This window comes from Aulonocara stuartgranti, assembly GCF_965226115.1.
Source record: "Aulonocara stuartgranti genome assembly, chromosome: 17".
NCBI classification, from domain to species: Eukaryota; Metazoa; Chordata; class Actinopteri; order Cichliformes; family Cichlidae; genus Aulonocara; species Aulonocara stuartgranti.
The window spans coordinates 34,978,865-34,998,955 of NC_138953.1; the positions used below are offsets into that span (position 1 = coordinate 34,978,865).

The following is a 20,091-nucleotide window of genomic DNA, read 5'->3' on the forward strand; positions in this document are numbered from 1 at the left end:
GCTGCTGAATCAGGGGGCTTATTTAATGTTTCACACAATCCTGTGAAAACTTCCCTTTTTTAACATGACTGTAGTTTGGGTTTAAACGGGTGAAAAATAAGTTCGTAAGCAGCACAAAACCTACTTTCAGGAACCGGAAAAGGCTGTTCTTTAAAGTGAGCGATTATGGCAGAAGTGTTAAGAGCTTATTAAACAGTTAATAGTTAATATACACATAAAGTACACCGAACCAGAGGAAAGACAATTGAAAACTTCCCCTGAGTGGATAAATGTCAGATTAATGCTGATGCAATTTATTATTGTAGTGCAAATTGACACTTATGGTTAAAAGCATGTGAATTTTTTTTTATAATTCTGTAAAAGTTAACAGAAGGGGCATGAGCTAGCTCAAAATGACTGCAGACACTCACAGCCAGTATATCATAGGGAAAGCTGTCTCGCTCACTCACTCTGTTTAACTCCTAGACACTGGTATCAACGGGAAAGAGTCAGCCAATGAAACTAATTGGGTGGTTTGTGTCTTATGAAAGGAATAGCCTGTTCTGTCCAAAGCTCCCTCCCACAGCTATCTGACTGGCTGGCTCCTAAGTGGTCTGCTTTTCTTCTCTCTGCTGTGATTGGAGACAGGGAAGGGCAATAACTAAAAAAAAAAAAAAAAGTTTTTTTCTCTCTCTCTCCCTCTCTTTTCCTCAGGACATACCCTTGTTGTTTTCAACTTTAGAGGCAGAGCTTAGCTGAAAAAGCTCGAGCACAGTCGCAGTCTGCACTCTGCTGCGGCATAAGGGATTTAGTCCTGCAGCATACAAGATATGTAAGATTACTGAGCAGTAGCTTCATAGGAAGCAGAGTTCATTTTGCACATTATTTAATAGTAAAGTGTCTTAAAAAAGTGTGACAAATACTTCTTCACTGAGTGATTTGACTGTTTCTTATTGTGTAGCTAGAGCTGCTTTGTCATTCCACATGCTGAAAGGAACAATTATTCTCCAATGTGGTAATACCCCAGGTCTTTGCCTAAGACTTGATAATTACTATGATCAGTCTTGTAGTTTACATGGGCGGATCACTAAACTTAGGGCGTTTGTGAAGGGTGGAGCGGCTTTTGTTTCTAGTATACAAGCGATGCTCTTTTAATTAATCAAGCTGCATTTTAAAGAAAATAGGGGGGAAAAAAACACAAGCACAGGGTATAAAATCAATTATTAGGCTCAGTTTTGCTATTTTATTTATTTATCTTAAAAACAATAATGAAAATATATATTTACAAAAAATGCAAAAAATTATGCTTTGGGAAGCTATACATACATCCACGAAAAAAAAAAAAAGATAGAAAAAGAAAAAAAAAGCTCAACATAAATAAGTTAGTATAATTTTTCAGTGTTTTTCAAAAAAAAGAAAAAAAAAGAAAAGAAAGACAGAAAAAAAATGAGGCACACAGGTACACTTCAAAGTTTTACACCGAGTGAGGTGGTGTCACTTTGTTTTTCTGCCCTCACTTAAAATGAGAAATGAATAGTGCAATTGCATGTTCCACATGAATTCCACACCACAAAGACAAATCTTTGATTCACATATTTGCATAAAAGAAAAAGGCCCAGTGATTTTTTTTTAAAACATAGTTTATCTATGTTGACCTGGACAACATGCATTACTTACTAAGGGGAAGGATATGTGGCCTAAAAGTAAATAGAATATGAACTTACCTAATTTCAAAATAAAAGCTAAATCTTAGGATTATTAGCAAATACTGTTAAAAAAATTTGGTTGGATATTGCTCAGCAGTTTAGCCATCCTCCCCTCCCACCCCTCACCCAGAGAATTTCTTTTTTTTAAAGGCACAAACTTTGGGCCTCCCCCATCCTTAAAAGAAATATTATAATAAAATAATGACATAAAACTGGGAAACAGGGAGACATGATCTGTGTGTAAACTTTATCTGTCATGGCTATTCCCAGTTAGATGGACCTTCAACTTACAGTGTGGCCATCTGGACCTTCAAAATAAAGATATTTAACACTGGGAGAATAAAGCCATAGAAAAAGTGAAGACATTTTGTTTCCACATAACCCTGACTTTTTTTTTTTTTTTAATCTGCATTTATTTATTTTTCTTTTTTTTTACTTATATCAATTACCTGAATAATGATTTTTTTTTTTAAATGACCACTATAACAAAAATAATATTTCTCTGTTGGAAATTGCACTGCAACTTCCCATGTCAAATTCACACACTTACACTTAAAACACAATTAACAAAAAAAGTATGAAAAGCATAATATGCTTTTTTATGTGCTACATCTGAAACATAGGTAGTAGATACAAAACAAATGAGCAAAAATCAATTTGCACAATGCTACATTGTCTGCTGCTTCTGAGGCAAATTAATTCATATGAGTGCCAAAACTTGATAGTGTACATGTTCAGTGCTTGTGCAGCCTCTCCCTCCTCTCTTCTGCAGGAAAAGGTTGCTTTAAAAAAAATAAAATAAAAATAATAATAATTTAAAAAAAAATCTCTCCCCTCTGTCAGATGATGAGAAAAAAGCTACAGTATTCCATCAGCAACAGGTCTCTCCTCTCTGCTCTGTGGGACATAAAGAGGAAACGAGGCTGTTGAATGGTACAATGGAAAAAGGCAGTTATTCACACATACACACAATAAAGGGTTGACCAGTCATACTCAGAAACACTGTGTTTACATGACATGACGCATAAATAGCATGCTGGGTTATTTGTGCAGACACTGACTCCTAACCTGGCGCTGTTTGCCCGCTGAAGCACCGCTCAGACCTCGAGTCTGCCGGGTCTCTCCTCCGCGGCTCTTATCGTCTGACTTCCTGCACCGTCCGACTTGTCATCGTCGTCGCCACCATCTCTACTACGCGACCTTTTAGTCAAACACTCGGTGGAGCAAGAGTCTGTAGTGAAGGGGGGGGGGGGGGGGGGCACACGCAGAAAAAGTTATCAGGATGTTGTCGCGTGGAGTACATTTTTAAAAGCCACCAGACGCATTTGTGCGATCAGCTGCCCGAGGAGGAAACGGTGTGCATCAGTAATATGGCGTGTTTTTGGTTCTCAGAGAACTTCCCGCAAAGTTTCACCTTCAGTAACAACTCAAAATAAGACGGTGGTTGAACCACACACACACACACACCTGCTGCACCTCCGAGACGCCCAAATAAAACCAATCAAAACTAAAAAGATGACAGCTCTCACCTGCATCTTCTGCACTCCTTTTCTTCGAACCGTTTTTGCCTGGTTGGAGACCCGACGGCCTGTCACCGCCGTCGTTATCCAGCCGGTCGCTGTCTCCGGGAGAGCCTCTCGGTCTGCTGTGAGGCTGCCTGCTATAAAATTCCGGTGCGTCGTCGTCTTGCACCCAGTCGTAACTGCGCGGAGCGAGCGGCCTGTCTTCCACCAGATCGAAATCGTAAGTCTCCCTGAAACGCTGCACCTCCTCTCGCGCCGAATTCTCCGCATCCCTGCGGATCTCTTCTGGGTTCGGTCTACCGAAAAGATTTCTGCGAACCGAAGTTCTGACGTTGTCCTGCTGCCGAGCATCCACCCTCTCCACCGGGCTCGCGTTAGAAAGGCGAACATCTGACATTTTGTTGCACATACAACGACGAAAAACAACACACGCGTGCTTCAAATCGCTGCTTCCGAAATAGTATTCCTTTCAAACGGACAGTCACGGGAATGATGCATGCATGCTCCGCGCGTATCATCCAAAAAATAATAATTTCAGAGGTGGGGGAAAAAGCGTCTCCGAAGGCGCACGGGAGGCTGGCTGGGTGGGTGTGTGGAGGAAGAGGAGGGGGATTTAACACAGCCACTCCTGTCAACTCCGTAGTAAGGCAGATGAAAACACATCAAGTCATAAGAGCCAACATGGCGTTAGAGGCAGCTCCGAGTGTAGAAGAAAAGTTGACATCAAGGACTATTTAAACAGAGAAGGCGATTCATTGGTCTGAACTAAGAACCGCCCAGAAACTCTTACACAGAGCGGAGCTGGAATAACTGTGCACATGAATATGGCCTAATTACTGCGTTTCGTTACACACGGGAGTCAGGAGACAGGGAAGGAAGGGTGTAGTTACAAATTTAAGGTGTTGTTTTATCTCTCTCATTAGCACGATCGCTAAAAATAAAAGAGAGAGAGCGCGCAGCGGGGTGAAGATCAGACCTCACGTGTTAACACCTGACACCGGGATTACCGGGCAGAGAGAGCGCTCCGAGTACGGGACCGCGGCGGCAATCGGTCACCAAACGATTGTGCGAGTGCTGACAGATACTGCTGCATGATTTGATTTGGCGTCACGTAAGCAGATTGGACACGCTTAATGCGATCACTGTAGCTCTGTTCAGTTACAGCTCCAAGGTCACTGAAGGACACCTGGGGGCTCCAATGCGAGAAAAGTGCGAGAAAAAGGGGGGGGGCGAAAAAAAGAAACGAGGCACCCACTCACCCTCCAGTGACATCAGCGAAGGGCTTCGTCATCGTTGGCTCGGTGCCTATCGCTGTCAGACTTCGCCACTGGTGCCACAGGGCTGGTTTGTGTGCTTCACTGGCTGTAATTGCTCGTGTGCGTGCTCAGAATTTAAACAGAAAATAGAAACCACTTAAAAAAAAATCACTTTCAGTTTCACACCAATTTCCCCCCTAAGAGTTCTCATTTTGTATTTGTTTAAAAAAAGTCATTATTTAACTAGTGATCATCAACTTTATTGGCATTCTGTGGGCTTTGTAGGAATCCTGTAATAATCAAAGGGAAACTTAAACTCAGTGTCATCTGCATTCCTCTGCAAGCATATGCCAGTAAAAAAAAAACCCTCTGGGGCCTGCCTGCAAGACCATGCTGCTTCAATTAGCCCTCGAGAAGCCTCTGAACATGTAGGGATAAACACAGCGAGTGTGTGCGTTATATCGATGTTATCGCTGTTTAATCCATAATGTGTTTATGCTGCTGTAAACGGTGCGTGGTGCTGTAGGGAACAATCCTTGAAGTGAATGCTGGACTCAGGACAGGTAAACTGGAATAATAAGTGAAAAAGTCAGACAGCCGATGCAAAAGGCGATGTTTTTATTTTAATGGTGCTTCACAGACACTGCTCAAGTTTATGCAGATGGAAGCAGAGATGCGGATTCAATGCTGTGTATGCTTCAAGTAAAAAAATAAAATAAAGTGGGAGTAAATGCTTAACGCAACAGCTAAATGTAACTAATAGGGGATGATGCAACTGTGCCACATTCTGCCACTAAAACAGTTACATGGTAGCTATACTTGTTTGTGGAATCGCACAGTGCATATAGTTCACATTCTTTCCCAGAATAGTTGCCAAACTGGCCTCCACAAGCAACTGGCTGGGAAGGCCCATCAACCTAATAAGATGTCACCCTTATCGATCTCTTTTAAGATAAATAAATAACATCCAGCAGGAAAGTCGATCAGTCTGATTCACAGTGTAAACCACTGTTTTCCTGGTTGGTCCAGCGTGGTCATCTTTACACACACGTGTTGTGGACTCCTTTCCCGATCTCATGACACTGCAGCCTTTGCACTCTGCTTCTTCTTAGCCAGCTCGACCTGAATTTGATGGGGAAACTGGTCCAAGTGCTTGTTCACACATGGCACGCAGAACCTCTTGGTGTAGAAAAGGCTGCAGTCCTAACAAAGTGAGAAGGAAACAGAAATGACAAAAGTTCAGCATTTGGCTCTCCATGTTTGCATAAGTAAAGTCCAAAAGGTAGTGGGTGCCACTACTCTTTGGACTTGATTTATTTTCACCATCCACTTGTAAGACTGAATATTGATTGCAAGAGATTTAGAACCATGAAGCCCACTCAGCATTTCAGCCACATGATCGGAGAGTCATCTGAGCAAAATATCAAAACCACAGACATGCATCTGCAAGTGGAAAATTATGACAAAAGCACAGGGTTTAAAATCCAAAAAGGACGTTCGGCCCACAGCTGAGGACAGTCCTCCTGGTTGAGTTTGTTCAAGGTTCTTTATTTGTCACCTTGAACCCTGTCTGCAGCTTAGCAACACGGTTTAATATGGGTGAGATTAAATGATAGGAAAATATTCTGACCATATGATGAGACATCTTACCGATCCAACACAGACACAAGTGCCACAAAGGCTGCAAATGGACCCCAAAACTAGAAACTTCTCCCTGTCCGGACTGAAGGGGTCCTTGGTGATAAAACACTCCTCAAGCAGCCTGACGAACGACAGACAACAACACACATGCTTAACTCTGGCCCATCTTTAAGTCATGAAGGGCACATGTACATAGTTCAAGCCTTATTCTGTTGCAAGTGCAGTCTAGTCACCGCTGGGCACTTTATTTCTCTCCGTGTTCAACGCAGCATGCAGTTAGTTACATAGCGGCTAACAACATTAGCGTTAGCCTTGCTAACACCAGAGCTCTAAAAATGGTACGGGTTGTTTTTTTGTTTGTTTGTTTTTTGCTTCATTTTCACTTACACGATAGCTCTGGTGTTAGGCGGTTTCTGTCCGTAGTAAGTAAAGGGGCTAGTTAAACTGCACAACTGGCACGTAAATGTTTTTTGAGGGTTATCACTAGCAGCCTTTTCCTCCATCGCTCACAGCAGAAAGTCAGTTCCTGGTTTTCTCTTCCAGTCCGTCAGTGTTGTTTCGTGAAGCTTTACCGCCACCGACTGGACTGGAGCGGTAAGACAACCAAAAGTATTACAATATGATGGCGCTGTAAAGCGATAATAATGTGGTTACAACGATTATAACAGCGTCACTTGTATTTTAAAAATGACATAGAGAGAGCTGTAAAATATGTGACTTTAAATACTGTACTATGTTAAGCAGTTCAATTTAATAATATTTGAATGACTAATTGATAGCATGAATAGCAAAAAGTACTTTTCCTACAGTCAAAATGTAAGTCCAGTAGGTAAAAGTTTCTATTTTATTTATGTATTTCTTTTTTATTTTTATTTCTAGCCAATGAAATAATAATTTAATCATAATTTATTTCAGACAAACGAAATGTGAAAGCTTGTTTTCACCACTGAAAGGGGAAAAATGGCAGGAAGAGCTAAGTCAAAATATCAAGTTAATATCTCAGATTTTTGACTTGTTGACTTAAACTTCTGAGTAAGTACAGGGTGGGCCATTTATATGGATACACCGTAATAAAACGGGAATGGTTGGTGATATTAAAGTCCTGTTTGTGGCACATTAGTATATGTGAGGGGCAAACTCCTCAAGATGGGTGGTGACCATGGTGGCCATTTAGAAGTCGGCCATCTTGGATACAACTTTTGTTTTTTTCAATAGGAAGAGGGTCATGTGACAGATCAAACATATTGGTAATGTCACAAGAAAAACAATGGTGTGCTTGGTTTCAACGTAACTTTATTCTTTCATGAGTTATTTACAAGTTTCTGACCACTTATAAAATGTGTTCAATGTGCTGCCCATTGTGTTGGATTGTCAATGCAACCCTCTTCTCCCACTCTTCACACACTGATAGCAACACCGCAAGAGAAATGCCAGCACAGGCATCCAGTATCCGTAGTTTCAGGTGCTGCACATCTCGTATCTTCACACCATAGACAATTACCTTCAGATGACCCCAAAGATAAAAGTCTAAGGGGGTCAGATCGGGAGACCTTGGGGGCCATTCAACTGGCCCACGACGACCAATCCACTTTCCAGGAAACTGTTCATCTAGGAATGCTCGGACCTGGCACCCATAATGTGGTGGTGCACCGTCTTGCTGGAAAAACTCAGGGAACGTGCCAGCTTCAGTGCATAAAGAGGGAAACACATAATCATGTAGCAATTTCAAATATCCAGCAGCCTTGAGGTTTCCATTGATGAAGAATGGACCCACTATCGTGGTCCCATATACCACACCAAACCATCACTTTTGTTGTTCCAACAGTCTTGGAGGGATCCATCCAATGTGGGTTAGTGTCAAACCAATAGCGGTGGTTTTGTTTGTTAACTTCACCATTCACATAAAAGTTTGCCTCATCACTGAACAAAATCTTCTGCGTGAACTGAGGGTCCTGTTCCAATTTTTGTTTTGCCCATTCTGCAAATTCTGTGCGCCGATCTGGAGTTTGTCCCCTCACATATACTAATGTGCCACAAACAGGACTTTAATATCACCAACCATTCCCGTTTTATTACGGTGTATCCATATAAATGGCCCACCCTGTGCTTACTCACTTTACTTTAAGCACGTCTTTTATCCTGTCTTCCTCTTCTCACCCTAACCGGGCCTGGCAGTTCTGGAGGTTTCTTCCTGTTAAAAGGGACTTTTTCCTTCCCACTGTTGCCAAAGTACTTGTTCATATGATTGTTGGGTTTTTCTCTGTATGTATTATTGTAGGGTCTACCTTACAATATAAAGCACCTCGAGGCGACTGTTGTTGTGATTTGGCGCTGTATAAATAAAATTGAATTGAATTAAAAGTCAAAATTTATACATAATACCTCAGAATTTGATTTACCAACAATGAAGAAAAAAATGAAATAAGTCACAGAAACAACCTTCCACCATAAAGAGTTTGGTGTATGTTCTGAAGTGCTCATGGCTTCATTTAGAAAGTGATGTTAAATAGATTAGTTTATTTCAGACTACAACACATTTAACATCAACAGCATGTTTACACATATATATAAAAGATAAAATGTTTCATTATGACCCACAACAACTTCGCAATGCTACATCGCGGTTCAGAGTCCAAGTACAGAAAAATAAGGTGATCAGCTCCTCTTTTTGAGGCCTGCAAATACACACGTCCCTTACACCGAGGTTAAGGCAGTCTTGTTATATTTCCAAAACACAACACAAGCTAATTAACAGATTATTTTGTTTGTATTGGAAATATAAAGTACTGGCTGTTAGCACATTTTTCTCCTTGAGATTTAGTTTTACATAATGGCAGGATTTGTACATAAACATGTACTCTGTAACACTGAAAATCTGAATTAAAAGGAAAAAAAAGTGAGCTATCACGCTGTGTTGGCTTTTAACAGCAGGGCAGAGGATGAATAAAAAAATGACACATCAAATAACAGATTATTGCCTGCGGGAGAAGTAAGCCTAATTATCTGTTATGTGTTGGAGGCAGAAGCTGTGCCCAAAACAGGAGAAACCTGAACTCGTGCAGCAAGTAACGATGACACTTGATCAGTTCTCTGCGAGTTGTCAAGGTAGTCAAAGCAAACGTGCCACAAGTACGCAGTAACAGAACAAGAAAATGACATAAACCACATCCAGAGGGCCCTAATCTGTTATGTTCACAGGCATAGTTATCCTCAGTGCACACATGAGGTCAGCAGTCATACCCAGGTATATTTTTGATATGTGTACATAAATAATATGCACAGCCTGCTTCAGATTCACTTTTCTTCACATGTGTAAAAGCTGGCATCCAAGGCACTCAGCTCCAAGACATTCTGGTGCTGCTGGTCAACCAAATTAACCCTTTAATGATACCTCTGCACATCTATGGTAAAAAAAAAAAACGCTCCCTTTCCACTGTGCGACCTCTTAATGAAGTGGAAGCAGTCACTTTCCCAACAAAAGCTGCCTCCCCCCTCCTTAAAAAAAGATTTTTGTTTTGCTCCGGTTTGTGCAGCAGCCTCAGAAGCTGCATTGCTGTTCCTTCCTGTACATTCATATGCATTTCTCAGTTCATATACTCAGTACATGTCTCTGTATATTTCTTGCAGCAGCGGGTGCAGGGAAGTATCCTCTGTCGTCTTGATTTCTTGCACCAGCTGAGCATGCTCAGTGACCAGCTCCCGGAGGTCAGCCAACTTCTGCAGCAGCCTGGGGAAAAGGAAGGTGTCATCTGGGTGATTGGCCAGCAGGTGGAGCCGCAGCGCCTGAACAATGCTGTCCTGCAACTGCTCTACTACAGGTACGTCTACCAGGCCTGGACGATCTTTGGGAGCAGTGGGGGAGGACAAGATAATGAAGAAGGAAAATTCAAATATGTCTTTTTCTCTTTTAAATTATTATTCTACCACCTATTATCGGCCTTTTACCTCCACAGCAGATAATAGCAGCCACAAAAAGAGCTAGGTCACTGTCGTCCAGCTCCAGAGAGTTGAAGCGTGTGGCAAACTGGAATTTGGGCTCCATCATGTCACTGAATGGTCGGCGGAGACTCTTGAGGAACTCACGGGTGATAAAGCCTCCACCACGGGCCACCAGGAGGCCGTCCTTGTTCATGCACGAGGCCAAGAGTGTGAAGAGGGCTTCGTAAACACCGTACTTCAAGAGAGTCACCTAAAAGGTAAATAGAAAAGCAATAGCATGTGAACACTCATCTGCTCTTCCTTCCACTTCTTACCATAGAAGGCAACCTGAAACCCACCTGATCATTCAAATCCAGACTCTGGAAACCCGGCATAGCCTTGGCAAATTCCGTTAGCTCTGTGACAGTCTCCACTGAGGTGCTCTGGCAGCAGTGGAAGAGCCTGGCTTCGGCCTCCCTCTGCCGAAGCTCCCCGCACGACACAGCCGGACTCACTTGTCCGAGGACGCTGTCAGACTCCGGATAGTTGCTGTTTGTCATATGGACCGCTAACGTTCTCTCCGCCAGCTGGAACGTCTCCATGTCGTGGATGATGAGAGGCTGCTGGGAAATACAGAATCTGTCGGTGAGGCAGAGGGCAGAGATATAGAGCAGAGAATATTCTCAAACTTTATTTTCCACTTTACCGGCTTGCTAGTTTTTCCAGTGAGTATGAGCCGTGCTTTTGCCTTGTTCATGTTGAAGTTCTTCATGTAGGCATCATGGATCTGCCTGACCAGAAACTTGTGGTCAGACATTAAGGGACTTTCCACATCTTTCTCAACCATCTTGCTTTCCTCCTTCAGCTTCAGTTTTTCTGCCTGGGGCATACGACCAAACCGGATGGCTGGTACATAAAACACTGGTCATTAGAAATTGCCACAGGACTTTCTTTTTTTTTTCCCCCTCACATTGCACAATAAATTGATATATGGAGCCATAAGGCTTATGCTGCCTCAGCAAATATTCAAGGATTCAAGGATTCAAATATGCACTAGTACCCTAAAAAAGAAAGAAAGAAAGAAAGAAAGAAAATCACGTACAACAGATCTGGTACATCCTGTTCTTTTCTATTCTTCTGAGGCATGCCATGTTCCTCTCATGTTTCTGATGCTGCTAGTGGGAGGTCATCACAACAAACTCAGTGACCCTCCAGCATTCACTGCAGACGACGGGCCAGATGTCACAGCAAAAGCATTTTGACTGAAGTAGAGCTAAATTACCGAGGAACGACAACCTGCTGATGTTTTAAAGAGCACATGTTGAGACTGAGGATGTTCAGACTCTTATTGGCAGTTCACGGTGCATCGGGCTAATCACCCTCAAGTTCTTTCACTGCGATGTTTCAGCAGTGCTTTGATCAGAGTAATTTGTTACATACTTGCAACCTTAGTTCCACATATGGGGAAAAGATGTATGATACCAGTTTTTCCATATCAACAGATGTCGGAGAGGTAGAATCACAATTTTACCCTTTTGGTTAGCTTATAATAGCTAGCTTATGGTAGCTAATGCTCGCAAACTTAGCCTGACCTTTAAGTTTATCACTGGTTGCTTGAGCTTGTTCTCAGATTATATGTTTTACTGTTTACTCTAATCCTGTAACTGTGACTACACTGGCTGATATTTTGCAAACTTTCAACTTTTTCCATTACCGTTGTGGGACATGCCCACAGAGAGGCACTTGTGGAATCTGCAGTACTGGCACTTGTTTCGGTTCTTCTTTTGGATTTTGCAGTTCCGCTCACACTTATCATACTCCAGCTTCAGCCTGATGGTCCTCCTAAAGAAACCCTGATGTGACAGACAGAACAAAAAGACGTTATCACTTAGCTTTCTCAGTGGTCGTCGTTCAACCACACTGCATAAGCAAAAAATGCACAATATATCCATATTTTCTTACCAGATTTCATTTGTACTCTGCAAACACATTTTGCACCACCTTTGTACAAATTCTGTTTTTGTCTTATATACTCTATTTCCATGTATGCTTGCACACGTTTCATTATACTGCAGCAGTCTGTTTCCCACTTTACAAGAAAGATTTAAAGAAATATGGCTCAAGACTTGCATAGTATTGCATGTGCAAAGTACATTAATACGCACATATTAGTGAATGGGATCCAGTGCCTTTGCATTAGCACCCTGCTCAGAGTCATGAACAAAACAGTTAACAGTTTGCATATTTTATGCATTTTTGCATTAAATGTGCACCTTTTAAGCTCTGGCAAGATCAATGTTAATATCTTTGGATTGCATTTGAGGGAAATTACACCTGTTCTTAAAGGAAAGGATCTCTAAAGATGTGCAGTAGATTTGACCTTTTTTTTGAAGAACATCTCTTTTTGGAGGAGACGTTATAGCCCTCAGATAAGGCAAGGCGCGTGATATTCTAATGCATACTCCACTTACATCAGTAAAATTTCCAACAGGCCAAATGGTCATTAAAGACATCATCTTACACCTGGCTGAATTTATGCTGAATAGCAGCTATTTTATAATTTTATTAGTTTTATTATGCGTCATACACCACTTTTGTGTCAATTTTAAGCAAAAGAATCTCTTTTGTGTGGGTGGAATCAGCCAATAGAAAGCACTGAAGGCCATATTACAGTCATCAGAAATGCATTACATAACATTACAGAGCTGCAGAAGGAGGAAAAACAGATGTGTGTGTTTATGCCATACATGTCCCTGCATGTTTGTGTTTGGAAAAACAGACACAACCAGAGGCCAGTACTGTGCTGCGATATCTTAGCCGGGAGGCGAGCAGCAAGGCTGACAACATAAACAAAGAGAACGATTGTGCAACACTTAGGAGCAAAAGTCTCTCTCATTTTTTCAATTTTCTATCACTAAAGGCTTTTCCTGACTCTAATAATATCTCCTTTGCTCTAATGTTTCAGGCCCATTATCACCACAGACTTAAACCCTGGTAGGACAACATCACAGCGCGTTCACAGTCCCACTGCTCGGTGCGCCTCTCTTTGAAGCGAGGTGCTGAAAATACTCCACAGAGCCCATCCAGCATGGTAACCGCGAACTGTGACTGTGACATATCAGAAGCAAGATTACTGCAGTCAGAGAGTTTAGAAGCAGTGCCGTCAGAGCACGCCCCGTCACATATGCAGTGTCCAACAGTTCAAGGTCATCACGTCCCTGCTTCAGCAGCTGCTGTGTGACACGGTGATAGGTGTCATGCCAACGCTGGCAGCCGCTCTGACAGCAAGACTGTGGTGATGAATGAGATGTGTGTCGTAAAACAGAGCCCCCATGGGCAGCTACAGAGTTAGACAGCAATAGATTATCCACCAGATGCACTTTTTTAGCATTAGAGCCAGCACAGTGATCAACCGTCATTGGTTTTTATCAGAAAACCCCCCCAACCTATGTGCAGATGCAGAAGTAGAGACATGTTTATCGCATTTCCAATCAGTGGCAATGTCGTGGAAAAGCGAAAGATCTTTATTAAAGAGAAGCAAAGCATGAGACGTCAACAGGGAGAAAGGGTCAGAGTTTAAAAACTCATGCAAAAGTAGCAAATAAATCTCAGATTAGCAGCAACAACCTGCGGCCAGCTGTGAGGGTGCAATGATCTCATGTGACTGCACAAACAACGCAGCGACCGTCCTCTATGGTTTTTAACACGTGCGCTGGTTACTGAGGCCAGCGGTCTCACTTACCCAATGTCCAAAAACATAGATAAAGGAAAAATGAAAGCAGCAAAAACTACATTTTACTAATCATCAAATCCCAAAAGGGAATATTTAGCAAAGTAGAGCAGTCCACTGTGTCAGTAGCTGCTCTGTGTGTTTATAAATGTGTGTGTGTGTATTAATGTCATTGACTTTGGCTCTGTGCCAACCAGGACAGAGGTGACAGGCCTAGCCGTCATGTCCTCTACCCCACATGACTCGGCTGTGTGTCTCAGAAAGTTTCCACTGGTCTCCAGGTCAGGCGCCTCTGCGCTGCCAGGCTTCTGTATGTGTTTTGGTGCTGCGTGCGTTCAGGCATGCACGTCATCTTTTTTTAAACTTTTAGCTGTGCCATTCAAAAGAACCGTGAGGTGAACTGTGTTTTCATTAAGTTAATATCTTTGCGCTCCTTTAATCGCCTTTCTCGCGCCAAAGTACGCCTGCATGATGCAGTCGATGTGCTCCAGCTGGCTACACGATCCCTGTTTAAGTCCCATGTTTCTTACCTTGCAGCCTTCGCATGCGTGCACCCCGTAGTGGAAGCCCGAAGCTTTGTCAGAGCACACCCGGCACTCGAGGTTGAGGGTGCTGCCGCTCTCATCTTGGCCAGCCGCTGCTCCGCACACTCCTGATGATGGACTCGAGGCTGGGGTCAAGGTCTCTACAGCAGAAAAGATAAAAAAGACAAGAGGTTACAAGTTTTAACATTTGGCATGATTAAGGATCCTGCCCCTGATTCTTTCCACCAAGTTTCTTACCTGTCTCTCTGTACACCAGTGGCACCGATGGGTTGAAGTTGGGGTAGCACTTATGTGAGTAAATATATGTTTTTAAAATTGGGGTCTTTGGGTCAAGCCAGATCTAATAATGAGCTTCTAATATTGTCATTTAAAGCCATATTAGGCTCCAAATCTTGACCAAAACAGCAAGGTAGACCAGAGCCCTATAGAAGGTGTTAGATAGCTTTTTAATTCTCTGAGGCATATGTTCTTGGAAACCAATCTCAACTGGTGATGAAGCTACCCCTCATACTCACCCAGTGCGACAGAGCTGTTGGACCCCGAACCAGTGCTCTGGTACTCTGGAAAATCAAACCCCAGAGCATCATCTCCTATAGACTGGGAGATATCACGAAGATCCTCCATCAGGTCTCCACATAGTGGACTTCCCAGGAGGGAATCCCCCAGTGGGGATGGGGGGCTGTAGTGATCCCCTGCCATGGTAGAGATCAGGGATTCAAACCCTCACTCACCAGACTGTAAAAAAAAAAAGAGAGAGAGAGATTTTGGATGAGGAAAATGAAGTCTGTGAGTGTGAAAGCACACCTCTGCTAATGTTTGGACAAACTCCTTTTAAACATCAAACTGATCGTATTGACCATCTCCATCATGTTTATTTTGAAACTTGATGTGATGAGCGAAGGTTGGATGGAACTAGGAAATTAAGAGCCACTGCACATTTATAAGGTATAAGCTATATGATAAAGTTTAGCGTACTTTGCAAGAGTCTATCAGGACTATAATGTACAAAATTAATATCATATTGTATTAAATAAGACATGCAACTAGTGACTGAGAACATTAGCAGATCAGGAAAGTGTTTATTAAGGTCACAGAACAAGTGAGCAGTATGGTAGTTTTCTCATTAACTTCTATGCAACTTGACATCTTTGTGCAGCTAGAAGTCCCCATCCCCTTTCTGGCCATCAGATTTTATGCATTGGCTTAACTTTTCATACAGTTATGCAATTTGCTAGATAAGCGATGGATGACTGGTTGGTTGATGGACAGATGGACAAGTTCAGGCAGTGTGTTTTCACATGAAGACTACTAAAGCGCTGATATATGAAGCATTTCTCATCTCATCTTACAATACACAAACAGCGGTGAGTGCATCCCGAGGTTTATCCACTGGACACCCTCTCAGGGACTCAACAGTGGGTCACAAATGAAACATTTACCACATTCTTACAAAACATCATAATATGACTCCACAGGAGGCACCAAGCAAGCAGCAAATATTAAAACAGAAAATGAAATCCATGTTTATTGTCAAACATGTGAGGCGACCGTCTGAAAAATGCAAATGAAGCACTGTCTTTCACTCCACCGGGGTCCTAATGCCATAAGAAAAATTCTATTAAGTTAGTATTGTGAGGACTATGTTCGTAAGTGAACCGTGCCTTGTGAATCAACAGCAGCACATTATCCTAAATGACTTATTTTCACACGTTTAATCCCGATCTGTTCAGCCAAAGTATTCACACATACAGCTAAATTCAAAGCCTTTCACTCTGATATATGAACCTGCACGGAGCATATAGTGTCTATTATATACACTGTTTACACTATGTGAATAGCTTTTAGGTCTACGGCACACAATTTAAAGTCACTTTTGTCTCTTGAGGATTAAAATCAAGACAGAAGTAAACAGTCGACCTGTCTCTTCTTCTGCACGTCTGCTTTCAAGAGTGGATCTCGCTGCGTGTTGTGTGGGTGGGTGTTTGCTGGAGCTCCCAGCTGCTCACAGCGGGGTAAAGGACATCTGTTTGAACCATCACGCAACACAACAGCACCACGGCCAATGTTCGTGTTCTGTAAGGTGCTCTCTCCAACCTCCAGTAATTTATAACAGCAGATGTTACTGCAGACTTTCTTGATAAGCAGATTAGAACCATCCAAAGCATTTTTTGGATGCGAAACCTAATAAGGAGGTGACCACAGATTGTAGGATAAAGGCAGAAAAACAAGTCTTCCCTGCAGACAGGCGTTTCAGATTGATGGTCTGCTTTCCTAACCCTCTTAAAATGCAACTCATTCATTTTTTACAGTATTGCGTTACCATTTTACCTGTGTTTTAATTACATCAAATCTGCCGAAATTGCGATGCACAATCTCAGCTTGCACAGTTGCACACATCTGTAAGACACGCATGAAAAAAACCCAAGTGTGACTGTACAACTTTCGCTGTCTAAGCTACTTTAAACTTAAAGCATGCACTATGACAAAAAAGGGGTTGAAAAAAGTTGATAAAATCCTGTCTGTGTTAGGAAACATGCCCTCTGTGAACTCCTGAGCACCATCAGCAAGGATTATATTGATCCGAGCATGCGTCTGTATGTTTATCTAGTCTTTGTGTTGCAGCATTTAGGGGACAGGTCGTGACAGGACTCTGACACCATGCAGGTAAATAAGTACGAGTGTGCAAACAGATGTGTGCCGGCACCTGCAGCACGCCATCAACTGCACCATACAGAGTGTATTATACCTGTGTCTAAAGACTTTTTTAACAAAACACAGCAAACTTTTTGGGCAGTCATTGACAAACTTGCTGACCAACTGGTTTGTTAAACTGCTTTGATGCAGAGCGTGTGCCCGCTGATAAATTTGTTGCCCCTGGGTGCTCAAAGAGATTTCTTCATCAAAGGGTCGATTGAGCAACTCCTGTACATTCTGCAACAATACACAGCAGATAAACCACAGATCAACGAGTTAAAGTCCAGCCATGATACTCATTTCCACATATTGTTATTTTTCTTGGAGTCTAGAGTCCAACACACACACACACACACACACACACACACACACACACACACACACACACACACACACACACACACACACACGTATAAAATTCACAGTTTGAAATAGTAGTTAATAATATTACACTAGGTGTTCATGCAAGCCCTCAGTTCACCCAGTGATTGGTTTTGCTCCTCTCCTTTTCTAATCACCCCCACGCTTTTTTTGATTTTTTTGATTGGCTGCCCCTCACAAACAGGAGGTTATGTGCTAACACTGACATCAGACTGAATTTAAAAAAAAATGAAGCTACCCTTCCATGCCACCTCCATATCCACCACTGTAACAGTGGATAAGAGATAAATTAAAAAGGCATACTACACGCTGCTTAATGAATTGTTAAATCGAAGGGATGTTGCAGAGGGTATGGCGATTTGTTGGTGAAGTCTTGGAATTTGGAGAAAGGTGAAACTTTAAGGCTGTAGTTTCTAAAATGTGAGAGCTTCCTGGAGCTTTTCTTGGGTTTACATTAAATACAGCTTATTAAAAAATTTTGAACTTTATTATCATTTGTTATGGATTAGTTGGATGTCACAGTATTTTGATGGTTTCATCATGCCTGTAACTCTGGCCTGTCTCATTCATGTATTAAAGCCAGTACAAGGTGACAGCAAAGTTAATTGACTATATTTCCGTTTGAGTCCAGCCCATGCTTCCCCTCTACCTCAGAGGACATTGTGTTTTAACTCCCAGAGGAACTTTGATCCCAGACCTTAGGGCTCTATCTTTAGGTTAAAGGAGAAGAGGAAACAGGAGCTGCAGCCAGAGACATCGGCTGGACTCAGGAGAGAGCACGTCAGACGATACAAAGGAGCCAAAATCAAAACACAAGGCATCATATTTCTAGTCACCTGGAAAGTTGCACATCCTTTCTTAGCCTTTGTTAATTAAAAAAAAAAAAAAGCAACAGCTCACATTTGTCAGTGCTGAATCTGGATCGGCTGTTTGGACTTTTCGAAAACAAGGTCATCCACTGGCCACAGATTGAAAAAATAAATTTAAAAATCAGGCACAGAGTAAACGTAAAAGCCACATCAGTCTTGCATCATCAAAGTATCTCTTTGCATTGCTGCACAGAGTGTGACATAGAAGCATATCTGGGGCTGCAGGGGGAAGCGTGCCTTCCAGTGTGCGTCTGCGGTTTAGTCACAACAGATGAAGACATGACTTAAAGGAAGTTTATCTAGAGCTCACTCGCAATACAGCTCACTAAAGACAAGTGTGTGTTTGTGTGTCTGTGTGTGTGCTTTAAGAGAAAAGAGATACAAAGTTAGCCACAGTGTCCACTTCACTTATACTTTCTGCGCGATTGAATAACAAAGTTTGTTGAATCAACAGGCAACTGCACAGAGAGCTTCTTACACAGTTACATAACATTATAGAAATAAATGTTGGTAAATACCTCAGCTCGGAGTCTGCTATCCGGAGCATTTCAAGCTCTCGCTGCCGGAATGGACGCCTGTGCTTTATCAGAGGAGGAGGAGGAGAGAGCTGCTTCGGGCCTGGGACGCTCACGGATGCGCCTGCTGATCGGCTCTGCTGCCTCCCTCCCTGCCGTCAAAAACGTCATCCTCAGCAGGAAATAACGTAGAGAGGGACCGCAACATGGCGCACACACCTCCTGACACACCTATGGTTTCAACCAATCGGAACACGAGAATTGTGTGCGGGGGGGAGGGGGGGGGGGTTGTTCGGTAAGACACAATCCCTTCTTGGTGGCTCGGTGCAGGATGAACCGGTGTGGAGGCGCATTATCTCCTTTATCTGTACCCGGTGAAGGGCGACTGGATCTCTCTGCCTGGGCCTGTAAGATTAATGCCATCCGATCGCCTCCAAAACCACTTCCTGTAATTAAAACGTCAGCAGCGTCATACTATCGAGTAATAATTACGTGAATGCTCAATAAAACGACAGCTTTTCCAGTGACCTGCCCGCTGGCAGGCAGTCTGGTGATAATCTCGCTGTAAGCAGTGTGTGCTTTTCAAATATCCTGCAAGTATCAAATGGATATTTTTGTGACACTATTATGACGTATTGTACTGCAGTTAACAGTGGTCACTTTTCATCTTTAAGGACCTTACAAAATACTCAAGATGGTTGTAATTTAGTTAGTAAATATTTATATTTGCAGGCTAATTACTGTATCAGTGAGTGTGTCAAACATGAGGTTCAGGGGCCAAACTCGGCCCGCCAAAAACTCCAACCTGGCCCACTGGACAGCAGTGAAAAATGTGAAGGGACTTCTAACAGTATTTTTCTGTTTTTTCTATGTTTTCTATTTTTAATGAACAAATATCAGAATGAATTAAATGACAGAAACGTTCCTGTTTTGTTTATTATCCATAATAGGAAGATTTTTTTTTATAGTGGATCCACTGCATATATATATATATATATTTTTTTTTTTTGAAGTATTATTACTATAGTACAGTGTGTGCAATGAGCCATTTTCAACTGTAATTTTACCAGTCTGTTACTTACAGAGTCGTGCTGACAGATTTCTTCCATTTTCAGCAGCATTTCTTTATTGTGTAGAAAAACTGAGACGTACTGTTGAAATCTGTGGCATTTAGTTCATGGTTTAACTTCTTTACACTGGCATGGAGTTCCACTGGTCTGACCCACTTACCCTCTAAAGTGGGATATATGTGGCCTACAGTGTAAAATGATTTTTGACACCCATGACTTAACCTTACAAACCCTTTAAGGCCAAGTATATAATATTTGATACAT

The 20,091-nt window shown here is 42.2% G+C and overlaps 3 protein-coding genes and 1 long non-coding RNA gene across 7 annotated transcripts; 1 reads left to right on the forward strand and 3 right to left on the reverse strand.

Moving 5' to 3' along the window:
* Nucleotides 1–1,190: 1,190 nt before the first annotated feature.
* On the reverse strand, nucleotides 1,191–4,575 carry LOC309692491 (cyclin-dependent kinase inhibitor 1B-like). The gene is made up of 3 exons (XM_082511060.1): nucleotides 3,215–4,575; nucleotides 2,754–2,916; nucleotides 1,191–2,582 (listed from the first exon to the last, which is right to left on the reverse strand). Exons 1-2 carry the CDS (start codon nucleotides 3,615–3,617, stop codon nucleotides 2,783–2,785), a joined length of 537 nt encoding a protein of 178 aa, XP_082367186.1. The 5' UTR covers nucleotides 3,618–4,575; the 3' UTR covers nucleotides 1,191–2,582; nucleotides 2,754–2,782.
* A 40-nt stretch (nucleotides 4,576–4,615) lies between these two features.
* LOC309692493 lies at nucleotides 4,616–7,132 on the forward strand. Its single transcript, XR_014272322.1, has 3 exons — nucleotides 4,616–5,027; nucleotides 6,649–6,699; nucleotides 7,021–7,132. It is a non-coding gene; the product is annotated as an uncharacterized lncRNA (long non-coding RNA).
* Nucleotides 5,061–6,665, reverse strand: cdpf1 (cysteine rich DPF motif domain containing 1). Its single transcript, XM_082511061.1, has 3 exons — nucleotides 6,493–6,665; nucleotides 6,115–6,226; nucleotides 5,061–5,667 (listed from the first exon to the last, which is right to left on the reverse strand). The coding sequence occupies exons 1-3, from the start codon at nucleotides 6,606–6,608 to the stop codon at nucleotides 5,539–5,541; spliced, it is 357 nt and encodes a 118-aa protein (XP_082367187.1). The 5' UTR covers nucleotides 6,609–6,665; the 3' UTR covers nucleotides 5,061–5,538.
* A 1,470-nt stretch (nucleotides 7,133–8,602) lies between the features above and the next one.
* Nucleotides 8,603–19,693, reverse strand: pparaa (peroxisome proliferator-activated receptor alpha a). Of its 4 annotated transcripts, none has more exons than XM_082509610.1 (8): nucleotides 18,761–19,693; nucleotides 14,814–15,033; nucleotides 14,284–14,438; nucleotides 11,738–11,876; nucleotides 10,730–10,929; nucleotides 10,383–10,646; nucleotides 10,051–10,294; nucleotides 8,603–9,832 (listed from the first exon to the last, which is right to left on the reverse strand). In XM_082509610.1, exons 2-8 carry the CDS (start codon nucleotides 14,995–14,997, stop codon nucleotides 9,690–9,692), a joined length of 1,329 nt encoding a protein of 442 aa, XP_082365736.1. In that variant the 5' UTR covers nucleotides 14,998–15,033; nucleotides 18,761–19,693; the 3' UTR covers nucleotides 8,603–9,689. The 4 variants fall into 4 exon arrangements, with proteins under 4 accessions (XP_082365736.1, XP_082365733.1, XP_082365734.1 ...); XM_082509607.1 differs by having other exon boundaries at nucleotides 8,603–9,947; nucleotides 18,761–19,683; XM_082509608.1 differs by having other exon boundaries at nucleotides 8,603–9,947; nucleotides 10,383–10,643; nucleotides 18,761–19,528.
* Between the last annotated feature and the right edge of the window lie 398 nt (nucleotides 19,694–20,091).